Raw genomic sequence first — 13,278 nt, forward strand, 5'->3', positions numbered from 1 at the left:
CAGATATTTGAATTTTTAGGGTTCCAGAGGAGAAGAGATGGGCAAAGACATAGACAATCTATTTAACAAAGTAATCACTGAAAAATTCCCAAGTCTTGCAAGATGTATAGATATCCAGACACAGGAAGCTCAACGATCTCCAAATAGATTCAACCCAAAAATGTTTTCTCCAAGGCACATGAATTTCAAACTGTCAAAAAATGAAGGCAAAAACAAAATTCTAAAAACAGCAAGAGAAAAGTGTCAAGTCACATATAAGGGAATCTTCCTCATACTAACAGTGGATTTCTCAGCAGAAACTACTACGCCAGGAGAGAATGAGATGATATAGTCAATGTTCTAAAAAAAAAAAAAAAAAAAAAAACTGTCAGTGTGGAATGCAATACTTAGCAAAGCTATCTTTCAAAAATACAGAAATAAAGTCGTTCCCAGATAAGCAAAAACTGGAGGAATTTATCACCAACAGATCAGCCCTACAAGAAATGCTTAAGGAAGTCCTACATCTGGAAGTGATGTCTACCTAAATGAAAACACACTATAGCATAAAACTCAATGGTATATCAATAACACAAAGAAGGAAGAGAAAGGAGTCAAATGTTACCACTATGGAAAACCACCAAACTGCAAACAGTAAGATAAATAATAGGAGAGAATGAAGGAACAAAGGTTATGCAAAAGAACCAGAAAAAAATTAACAGAATGACAGGAATAGTCCTCACCTATAAATAATAACCTTGAATGTAATGTAAATGAATTAAGTTTTCCACTTAAATGTAATTGACTGGCTGAGTGGATTAAAGAAAGATACAATCCAACTATATATTGCCTATAAGAAACTCACTTCACTTGTGAAGATACATGCAGATTCATAGAGAAGGCATATGAAAAGATATTCCACGCAAATGAAGTCAAAGTGAGCAGGAGTAGCTATTCTTATGGTAGGTAAAACAGACTTTAAACAAAAAACCATAAAAAAAGACAAAGAAATTCATTATATAATAATAAAGAAATCAGTTGAGCAAGAGGATATAACATTATTTAGAAATGTTATGAGCACTAAACACTGGAGCACCCAGCTATGGAATGCAAATATTATTATATCTAAAGGGAGAAATAGACCTCAATAAAAACAATAGTTGGACAGTTCAATACCCCACTCTTAGCACTGGGCAGAACTCTAGACAGAAAATCAACAAAGAAACATTGGATTCAAACTGCACTTCAGACTAAATGATCCTAACAGACATTTACAAAACATTTTGCCTCTGAGGAGGCAACACCTCATATCTACAACCATCTGATTTTTGACAAACCTGACAAAAACAAGCAATGGGGAAAGGATTCCCTGTTTAATAAATGGTGTTGGGAAAACTGGCTAGCCATGTGCAGAAAGCAGAAACTGGACTCCTTCCTGATACCTTACACTAAAATTAACTCCAGATGGATTAAAGACTTAAACATAATACCTAACACCATAAAAGCCCTAAAAGAAAACCTAGACAAAACCATTCAGGACATAGGACTTCATGACTAAAACACCAAAAGCATTGGCAACAAAAGCCAAAATAGACAAATGGGATCTAATTAAACTCCAGAGCTTCTGCACAGCAAAAGAAACAATCATTAGAGTGAACCGGCAACCAACAGAATGGGAAAAATATTTTGCAATCTACCCATCTGACAAAGGGCTAATATCCAGAATCTACAAAGAACTAAAACAGATTTACAAGAAAAAAACAAATCCATTCAAAAGTTGGCGAAGGATATGAACAGATACTTTTCAAAAGAAGACATATATGAGGCCAACAAACATATGAAAAAATGCTCATTTTCACTGGTCATTAGAGAAATGCAAATCAAAACCACACTGAGATACCATCTCACGCCAGTTAGAATGGCGATCATTAAAAAATCTGGAGACAACAGATGCTGGAGAGGATGTGGAGAAATAGGAACCCTTTTCTACTGTTGGTGGGAGTGTAAATTAGTTCAACCATTGTGGAAGACAGTGTGGTGATTCCTCAAGGACCTAGAAATAGAAAATCCATTTGACCCAGGAATCCCATTACTGGGTATATATCCAAAGGATTATAAATCATTCTATTATAAAGACATATGCACACGTATGTTCATTGTGGCACTGCTTACAATAGCAAAGACCTGGAACCAACCCAAATGCCCATGGATGACAGACTGGACAAGGAAAATGTGGCACATATACACCATGGAATACCAGGCAGCCATAAAAAAGACTGAGTTCATCTCCTTTGTAGGGACATGGATGAACCTGGAAACCATTATTCTCAGCAAACTGACACAAGAACAGAAAACCAAACACCGCATGTTCTCACTTATAGGCAAGTGTTGAACAGTGAGAACACATGGACACAGGGAGGGGAGCATCACACATTGGGGTCTGTTGGTGGAGACTAGGGGAGGGACAGCGGTGGGGTAGGGAGGTTGGGAGGGATAACATGGGGAGAAATGCCAGATATAGGTGATGGGGATGGAGGCAGCTAACCACATTGCCATGTATGTACCTATGCAACAACCCTGCATGTTCTTCATATGAACCCCAGAACCTAAAGTGCAATAATAATTTTAAAAAATACTGGCAAACTGAATCCAGCAGCACATCAAAAAGCTTATCCACCACAATCAAGTTGGCTTTTATAACTGGGATGCAAGGCTGGTTCAACAAATGCAAATCAATAAATGTAATCCATCACATAAACAGAACCAATGACAAAACCCACATGATTATCTCAATAGATGCAGAAAAGGCCTTTGATAAAATTCAACACCCCTTCATGCTAAATGCTGGTAGGAAACACTGATCTTAAACTTTTAGCCTCTAGAAGTGTGAAGAAATAAATTTCTGTTTTCTAAGTCACCTGGTCTATGGTTATTTTGTTATGATCACCTGAGCTGACTAATAATAACATGTATGCTGAAAACAGACATGTTAAGCAAATGGATGGCAGATAGTGGAAATCTAGCTTCTTATTCTTAAGGTAGAAGATTATAGATAAGCAAGGAAGGAGTCCAGAATAATTAATGTGATCATAGATTAGGGTTGAAGCCATCTGTGTAAACTCACATTTAGCTTAATATAAATACATATAGTTAAATACAGAAAAATTTATAGATACACTTGGATTAGTATACACATGTTTCCTTGCTCTGACAGCTGACAGAGGAAAACAACTAAACAGCAATAAGCACACCTAGTACTCCGATCTTGATTTCTAATACCATTCTCTAATAAAAGAACCAAAAGGGCCTAGAGCTCCTAGAAGAAATGCCTGATTCTAGGACTGGGAACATATGATGCTGCAGGTTCTATGATGCAGGAAATATACAAGATTAGTTTGGAGCATCTTATAGTGCCAGTAAGACAGTGTTAATAACAAAGAAAACAACAAAACCACCAAACAATAAAACCACACAATGATGAGCGAATGTCAAAAGAGATACAGGGGCTGACTAAAATAGCTCCCAATAAATAAATTAGTGTTGGATTATAACTCAAAACATAAAATAAATATCCATGAGTCCATATTGATATAAATAAATGACTGAATAAATAAATAAATAAATCAGGGATAAGACAAGTCTGCCATAATAGAAGAATTCCAAAAATATTTATGTAGGCACTCCTTTCTTTAAGAAGGTAAAGTATAACTGTACAGAATGACTTACTTCCAAGGAGAACAACACGGACAGGGAGAATAAAGAGGAACTTTACAGCAGAGGATCACGATCTCAAGCCACGTGATGAAGGGTAACATCAGCAGTGACATGTCATATTGATTGTATGCGCCCTTGATGATTACATGCAATGAGAATGTCACTTTACTTCTGTGATATTCCTGTCTGAAATACCTAACTCCAGGCTAATTATGAGAAAAATCTCAGGTGAATCCCAGTGGATTGACATTTTCCAAAATATCTGAGCAGTAATCCTCAACATTTTCAAAGGCATCAGAAGCCGTGAAAGTCTAGAAATGATCACAATTAAGAACATAAAGAGACAAGACAACTAAATATCATGTGCTATTCCTGGTGGGACTCTGGAATAGAAAATGAACATTAGCTGAGGAAATGTAAAGAAAATATGAGCTCCTGTTAATAATAATGTATCAGTATTGGTTCAGTAACTATGACAAATACACAAGAGTAAGATATTTATAACAGGGAAAACTAGGTGTGGGATGACTAGGAGCTCCCTGTACTATCTTTGTAGTAATTCTGTAAAACTAAAACTGTTCTAAAAGAAAAAGGTTTTTAAAAAAGTGAATGAATGCAAAGTGAGGACATATAAACCTTATATTTAAAAAATTCTTTCAAAATCTATAAATATAAAATAAAAGGAACATGGTATTGCCATCAGTATTTCAAGTGTGGATAAACAGCTGGATATTTTTGTGCCCTTTTATTTGTTAAACATAGTGAATAGGGGAATATTTAACTGTCCCACATTGGTTTTACTTTCTACTATGGTTACTATGTTAAATAAAAAGTGAGCATGCTTATATACAGAATCAAAAATAAAATTTAAGAAAAAAGAAAAAAGCATGAAATATCTCCAGGTCACAGAAAACTAAAAAGTTAAACACAAAATTTGTTACATAACCAAATAAAATGTCTGAAAATAACTGATATGTAGAACTCAGTGAGTGGGTTTAATATCATATTAGAAATAATGTCCCAGGTTCAATGGCTCCCACCTGTAATCCCAGCACTTTAGGAGGCTGAGGTTGGCGGATCACTTAAGCCCAGAGGTTTGAGACTAGCCTGTGAAACGTGGCAAGACCTGGTCTCTACAAAAAAAAAAAAAAAAAAAAAAAAAAAAAAAAATAGTCAAGTGTGGTGCTGTGTGTCTGTAGTCCCAGCTACTTGGGAGGATGAGGTGGGAGGATCACTTGAACCCAGGATACTGAGGCTGCTTGAATCCAGAAGACTAAGCCATGATTGCACCACTGCACTGCAGCTTCAGTGACAGAGTGAGACCTCGTCTCAAAAGAAACAAAAAATGTTAAAAAGAAATTATTTTAGTGACCTAAAGGAGAAATATCTGAGCCAAACATGGCACAGAGAGATAAAAAGAGAGAATATACTGATAAGAGGGTAAACGTGATGGCAGATGAATCAGATGGTCTAATATATGTTGAAGTGGAATTCCAGGAAATAGAATGAGAACATGTTTATTTGGAATCCCAGAGGAAAGGGAGAAAAATGATGAGGCACAGACAATATTTGAAAAGACATGGCTAATAATTTTCAGAAGATTGTGGAAACCCCAACCCACAGATTCATAAAGTCAAATAATTCCAAGTAGAATAAATACGTTTTAAAATTCACATTTAAATACATCATGGTAAAACTGCAGAACAAAAGACAAAGAAAAATCTCAAAAGCAGCCAGAGGAGAAAAGATGGATTATTTACTTATTCAACATCTCTTGTAACCTGCAGTACCCTACTTTTTATTCTAGCCAATTCTGGCAACATGCTTCACACATTTGTAACCTAATAGGGTCTCACATCAACTCTAGCACCACAAGCTTTATTCCTTCTCTGTCAGGGCCTGTCTATCCCTGCATCTTGGCTGCCCGTGGAAACCTATTCTGCAGTTAGATATGCACAACTGAAAAGTACAAGGAGTTAACAAGCCAAGGGGGAACCTCTGACTAATGGCGGCTGGGAACCTTTCTTTTCCTTTGTGAGGCTAACTCTGAGGCATTTTCTGTTATTCTGTTGGACAATTTTAAGACGCATTTCACATGGCTTCTTGGAGGGGCTCAGCGAGTTGTGCTCTAGTGGGAAAAATTGTATCTCTCGTTTCCTAACCACTTTTCCTCGTCCTCCACTCTTATTTCCTGGTATCACCTCCAAAAATAAACTACAAGTACATTTCTGGTGAACCCAGGCTAAGATGCTTTCAAAGGAATAACAGGCAGAAAGATGGTTTTCTAACAGCAACAGTGGAGGTATGGAGCCAGTGAAAGAGTATCTTTAAAACACCAAGACAGAGAAACTACTAACTGGCAACTGAAGAGAGGAATATACAACAGGCAGAACAAACAGAAAGCAAATCTAAGAATATATTGTGCCTGTATTAGATGAAAATGAACTTAATGCTCTAATTAAAGACATAAAAATCCAGTCAAGAAAAAAAAAAAAAAAAAAAAAAAAACCTCAACTTTATAGTGTTTATAAGACACACGTTAGAAATGTAAGTCTGGTTTGAGTTGGTGTTTTAAAAAAAACTGTAAGGATACAGGAAACTGAAAGTGAAAGCAGAAAGAATGTATACCCACATACAAATATTCATCCCCCCAAACCTGGTCTAGCTATATCAGAAAAACACATTGTAAAACAAAGCATTTATAAAGATAAAGGTGGTTATCACTTTGCTTCGTTTCATCATTGTGGATAATTGATCAAACTGTAGTTTCAAAATAATCCCCTCAAACTGCTCATTTGGGAAAAAACAAACAAACCCTGATTTGGTTATTGGAGGCAGTGACACCTAACTATTCCCTCTAAAGTTGATTACAAAATGAAACAATTGGTTGCTTATCCTTTTGATTTATCAATCTGTCCCTTGTGAATTTGATTACCATGAGATAGGATAATATACTATTAAAAAATCAGATAGCTCTTGACTCACTAATATGTAAACAATCCTGTAAGAAATTAACATTCAGCTAACTCCTCATTTTAGATTTTTCTTTAGTATGTTTTAATTGCAACAAGACAAAATTTAAATCTTGAAAGAGGTACATTTGTAACAAAAAGAAAGGATTTATTTATTCACTGTGTTGCAGCTTTAGAAAATTTATTTGTCTCCAAGTGATAAAGAATTCAATAAGTGATTAGCCAGATTTTTGATATGGATGCTGAAGGAACATCTCTAAAGCACCTTAATGGTCAGCCTCTTCACGAAAAATGAGGTTAATAGAAAATAGGCCCTATATACCAATAATAGACAAGCAGAGAGCCAAATCATGAGTGAATTCCCATTCACAATTGCTACACAGAAAATAAAATACCTAGGACTACAACTTATAAGGAACATGAAGGACCTCTTCAAGGAGAACTACAAACTACTGCTAAAGGAAATAAGAGAGGACACAAACAAATGGAAAAAAATTCCATGTTCATGGATAGGAAAAATCAGTATCATGAAAATGGCCATACTGCCCAAAGTAATTTATAGATTCCATGCTATCTCCATCAAGCTACCATTAACTTTCTTCATAGAACTAGAAAAAACTTCTTTAAATTTTATATGGAACCAAAAAAGAGCCTGAATAGCCAAGACGATCCTAAGCAAAATGAACAAAGCTGGAGGTATAATGTTACCTGACTTCAAACTATACTTCAAGGCTACAGTAACCAAAACAGCATGGTACTGTACCAAAACAGAGACATAGACCAATAGGACAGAAAAGAGGCCTCACTGGCTGGGCACGGTGGCTCATGCCTGTAATCCCAGCAATTTGGGAGGCCGAGGTGGGCGAATCACCTGAGGTCAGAACTTTGAGACCAGCCTGGCCAACATAGCGAAATCCTGTCTCTACTAAAAATACAAAAAATTAGCTGGCGTGGTGGCACATGCCTGTAATCCCAGCTACTCAAGACAGTAGCTTGAACCCAGGAGGTGGAGGTTGCAGTGAGCTGAGATCACACCATTGCACTCCAGCTTGTGAAACAAGAGCAAAATGCCGTCTCAAAAAGAAAGAAAGAAAGAAAGAAAAAGGCCTCAGAAATAACACCACATATCTACAACCATCTGCTCTTTGACAAACTGACAAAAACAAGCAATGGGGAAAGGCTTCCCTATTTAACAAATGATGCTGGAAAAACTGGCTAGCCATATTCAGAAAACAGAAACTGGTCCCCTTTCTTACATCTTATACAAACATTAACTCAAGATGGATTAAAGGCTTAAACATAAAACCTGAAACCATAAAAACCCTAGAAGAAAGCCTAAGCAATGCCATTGAGGACATAGGCATGGGCAAAGACTTCATGACTAAAACAGTGAAAGCAATGGCAGCAAAAACCAAAATTGACAAATGGGATCTAATTAAACTAAAGAGCTTCTGCTCAGCAAAATAAACTAACATCAGAGTGAACAGGCAACCTACAGAATGGGAGAAAATTTTTGCCATCTACACATCTGACAAAGGGCTAATATCCAGAATCTACAAGAAAACAAATTTATAAGAAAAAAATCTACAAGAAAACAAATTTATAAGAAAAAAAACAAACAGCCCCATCAAAAAGTGGGCAAAGGATATGAACAGACACTTCTCAAAAGAAGACACTTATGCTGCCAGCAAACATGAAAAAAAGCTCATCATCACTGATCATTAGAGAAATGCAAATCAAAACCATAACAAGATACCATCTCGCACCAGTTAGAATGGCAATCATTAAAAAGTCTGGAAACAACAGATACTGGTGAGGATGCAGAGAAATAGGAACCCTCTTACACTGTTAGTGGTAGTGTAAATTAGTTCAACCATTGTGGAAGACAGTGTGGCAATTCCTCAAGGACCTAGAACCAGAAATACCATTTGACCCAGAAATCCCATTACTGGCTATATACCCAAAGGATTATAAATCATGCTATCATAAAGACACATGCACATGTATGTTTATTACAGCACTGTTTACAAAAGTAAAGACTTGGAACCAACCCAAATGCCCATCAATGATAGATTGGATAAAGAAAATGTGGCACATACACATCATGGAATACTATGTGGCCATAAAAAAGACTGAGTTCATGTCCTTTTCAGGGACATGGATGAAGCTGGGAACCATCATTCTCAGTAAACTAACACAGGAACAGAAAGCCAAACACCACATGTTCTTACTCATGAGTGGGAGTTGAACGATGAGAACACAGGACACAGGGAGGGGAACATCACACACTGGGGCCTGTCAGGGGGTGGGAAAAAGGGGAGAGAGGGCATTCAGACAAATAACTAATGCATACGGGGCTTAAATCCTAGATGATGGGTTGATAGGTGCAGCATACCACCATGGCACATGTATACCTATGTAACAAACCTGCATGTTCTGTCCATGTATCCAAGAACTTACAGTAAAATTTAAAAATAAATAAAAATAAATTTAGAAAAAGAAAATATGAAGAATGTTCAAAGTTCTAAAGAAAGGTTTATGATTGTAGAGATCAAGCATAAGTTCAAAACCACTATAATGGCTGAACTAAAAGAGATCATGAAAGTGGATTTAGTTAGATTTGGGCAGCTTAAAATCTTGTCCATTGATTACAAATTATTCATAATCCTTACAAAAGAAAGGCAGCATATAATCCTTTGGGTATACACCCAGTAATGGGATTTCTGGGTCAAATGGTATTTCTGGTTCTAGATCCTTGAGGACTTGCCACGCTGTCTTCCGCAATGATTGAATTAATTTGCACTCCCACCAACAGTTTTTATCTACGATGACAGTAACGTTTCTACCTACTATTGAAGGTTCTTCTGCACTCCCGTCCAACTCTTCAGCAACTGCATTTTCTGGATCATATGCCCACACGATGATAGACTAGAAAATAAAATTTGTTTGCATTTCTTTACATTTTGTACAAATTTCATTTTTAGTTGTGGCAAAACATAACCATAAACATGTTTTTATTTATTTTGAAATTTTTGATTATCCCACTTTTAAAAATAAAAAGCAACAGTGCTTTACATAAGAGAAGGATGTCCACCAAAGGACATATGAAGAAAGAATTAATACAATCCCTGTACACCCCTTAAGTAGGTAATGTTTACATGTCTTATGAATGCTTATCTTTTTTTTGAGATGGAGTTTTGCTTTTGTTGCCCAGGCTAGAGTACAGTGGTGCAATCTTAGTTCACTGCAACCTCCACCTCCCGAATTCATGCAATTCTCCTGCCTCAGTCTCCTGAGTAGCTGGGATTACAGGCACCCATCACCACACCTGGCTGATTTTTGTATTTTTAGTAGAGACAAGGTTTCACCAGGTTGGTCAGTCTGGTTTTGAACTCCTGACCTCAGGTGATCTGCCCGCCTCGGCCTTCAAAAGTGCTGGGATTACAGGCATGAGTCACCATACCTGACCCATCTTTCTTTATACCCATACATAGGCACAGCAACCTCACCCCCACTCACATGCTTTTTATAAAAATGAAATCACCCTATACATGTTACTTGTAAGTTAATATTTGTCACTTGATGCAAGGCTAGTTCAATAGATATAGAACTGTTTTCTTTCTTATTTTTTCTTGAGTATTTATTAATATAGGTAAACATTATATTAAAAATACAGCAAAAGCTGTCTCTTGCACCCTGTAAACCATCACTCAATTCCCATAAATCCATCTGCACCCCAGAGGTAACTATTATTAGTAAGTTCTTGTTTAGATTCCTATAAAATGTTTGTGTATAACCAAGATATATTATTTTCATCCCTTCTACACAAATGCTAGCATGCTAAACATATTTTTTCCAAATCTTCTGCTCTTCATCTAAAGTTATTTTAGAGATCTTTACATATTTTCATTGATCTTTCAGTTGGACATTATTCCAAATTATGGAGGAACTACAATTTATTTAACCAGTAACCTACTAAACATTTGTTTCTAATCTCTTGCCATTATAATCATTCAATGCTACAATGAGCAACTTTGTACAAATTTGAGCATATTGGTAGGGCACATTCCTAAAAGTGTAATTGTTGAGTCATGGGGTAAATGCATTGTAATTTTCATAGATCCTGGTAAACTGCTTTCTGCAGCAGTTGCACCAATATGCCCTCTCAGTAGCAATATATGAGAATTCATCTTTCCTTATGTTCTTTCCCAACATCATGTTTTGCATACATTTGATTATTGCCAGTCTGATGGGTGAAAAATGGTACCATGGTATGGTTTTTTTTAATTAATTTTTATTTATTTATTTTTATTTGAGATGAAGTTTTCCTCTGTCGCCAGGGTGGAGTGCAATGGTGCAATCTCGGCTCACTGCAACCTCCACCTCTCGGGTTCAAGCAATTCTCCTGCCTCAGCTTCCCGAGTAGCTGGGATTACAGGCACCCGCCACCACGCCCACCTATTTTTTGTATTTTTAGTAGGGACGGGGTTTCTCCATGTTGGCCAGGCTGGTCTCAATCTCTTGACCTCGTAATCCGCACACCTCCGCCTTCCAAAGTGCTAGGATTACAGTCATGAGGCACTGTGCCTACCCAAACACCATTTTTTATTTGACAACATTGGATACTTCTTTTTACTACTTTATTCAGAATTTTTGCATGTATTTCAAATATAAGAGATGTTAACATTTTTTGGAACCATGTCAGGTTTTTGGTTTTAAAGTTATGCTGGATTTATAAATTGAATGTGGAACTTCCTATAATGTTTGCAATGGGCCATAATAGTTTAAATAATAATGATAGGGACTTTATCTTGTTCATTACTGTGTGCCCAGCACCTAGGCTAGAGCTAACAGAGATTAGATATTCAGAGATATGTTGAATGTTGAAACATCATCAGCATCATTTGATCTTTAAAGGTTAGCAGGATCTTATATGAAACCATTTGGTCCTGGTGCCTTTTAAAATATTAATAGTGAAATCACCTTTCCAATCTCTTTTGTTGGAGCTTGGCCTTGTCAAGTGCTCTACTTCTTTGGCCAAGTCTGTTAATACATACTGCTAGGGAAATCTTCCATCTATATTTAAAAAATCATTGCTGAAGAGTTGCATGTAGTATATCTTTTCCATGTCTGTGATTGTATCTCCTTCCTCATTCTTAATCTTGTGTATTTTTCTTTAATTAGTCTTTTGAGAGGTTTATTTTACTGGTCCTTTCAAAGACAGTTTTTGCATATATTTAACCTTTGTATTATTTTATTAACTTTAACTTTTATGTTTAATCATCTGTTCGTTTTGGTTTATTTTCATTGTTCCTTTCATAATTCCTTAAGAACTAGTGTTTTTAAATTTAGTTTATTTATTATTGCCATTTTTAAGACAGGGTCTCACTGTCACCCAGGCTGGAGTGCAGTGACATGATCATAGTTCACTGCAGCCTTGACCTCCTGGGTACAAGCAATCCTCCTGCCTTGGCCTCCCAAGGTGCTGTGATTACAGGCATGAGCCACCACATCCAGTCAGTTTATTTTATTCTATTTTTTTTTTTTACTTTAAAATTCCTTAGAACTATAGTTTTGTGTCTAAGAGTGGCTGAAATATATAGACTTTGATATAAAATGTTCAAATTTCAATCCATTTCTATATCTGTATATATTTTTCCATGACCTTAGTGCAGTGCAGTCATAAAGAATATAGGCTTTTTGGCCAGGCATGGTGGTTCACGTCTGTAATCCCAGCACTTTGGAAGGCCAAGGCGGTCGATCACTTGAGCCCAGGAGTTCGAGACCCACCTGGGCAACACGGAGAAACCTCATCTCTACTAAAAATGGAAAAATTAGCTGGGCACGCTGGTGCCTGCCTGTAGTCTCAGCTACTTGATTGGCTGAGGTGAGAGGATCACCTGAGCCCATGATACAGAGGTTGCAGCAAGCTGAGATTGTACCATGCCACTCAACTCCAGCGTGGGCCCTGTCTCAAAAACAAAACAAAACAAAACAAAGCATATATATAGGGTTTTAATGTTTGTCTTCTTTTTTTAACCTTTTTTTTTGGATTTATGCATATTGTACATTTCAGCAGTACATTCCTTTTATTGCTAACTAGTATTTCATTCTCTTAACATACCACAGTTCACCTCTTAATAGACATTTGGATTGTTACAAGGTTTTGACTTGCAAATAAAGCTGCCAAATTCACTTATGTCTTTTTGCGGGCATGTTTTTATTTCTTTTCAGTAAATACCTAGGAATGGAGTTGGTAGGTCATATGGTTTATTTTTAGAAGGAACTGGCCATTATCCAATGTGGTAGTTACATTTTACATACTCATCAGCAATTTATAAAATTTAATTGCTTCATCTTCTTGATGATATTTGGTATCAGCCTTTTCAATCTTTTTTTTTGAGACAGGGTCTGGCTCTGTTGCCCAGGCGGGAATGCACTGGCACAATCTCAACTCAATACAACTTCCACCTCCTTAAAGACTTTTTACATAGTTTAAACCTTCTACTTTTCTATATAAACTTTTGAACTGGGTTGTCATTTTCTATAAAAAACCTTTTGGGGTTCTGTTTGGGACTGCAGTGACTATAAGTTAGTTTGGGGGAAAAGTGACATT

General features: G+C 36.5%; 1 protein-coding gene across 1 annotated transcript in view; it reads right to left on the reverse strand.

Moving 5' to 3' along the window:
- Positions 1-13,278, reverse strand: part of CATSPERE (catsper channel auxiliary subunit epsilon) — a 163,265-nt gene that overhangs the window by 117,289 nt on the left and 32,698 nt on the right. Inside the window, exon 7 of the mRNA XM_017531963.2 lies at positions 9,513-9,590. Coding sequence (XP_017387452.1) covers positions 9,513-9,590 — 78 coding nt within the window. The remainder of the gene's footprint in view (positions 1-9,512; positions 9,591-13,278) is intronic.

This window comes from Cebus imitator, unplaced genomic scaffold (genome assembly GCF_001604975.1).
Source record: "Cebus imitator isolate Cc_AM_T3 unplaced genomic scaffold, Cebus_imitator-1.0 Scaffold75, whole genome shotgun sequence".
In the NCBI taxonomy this organism is placed as follows: domain Eukaryota; kingdom Metazoa; phylum Chordata; class Mammalia; order Primates; family Cebidae; genus Cebus; species Cebus imitator.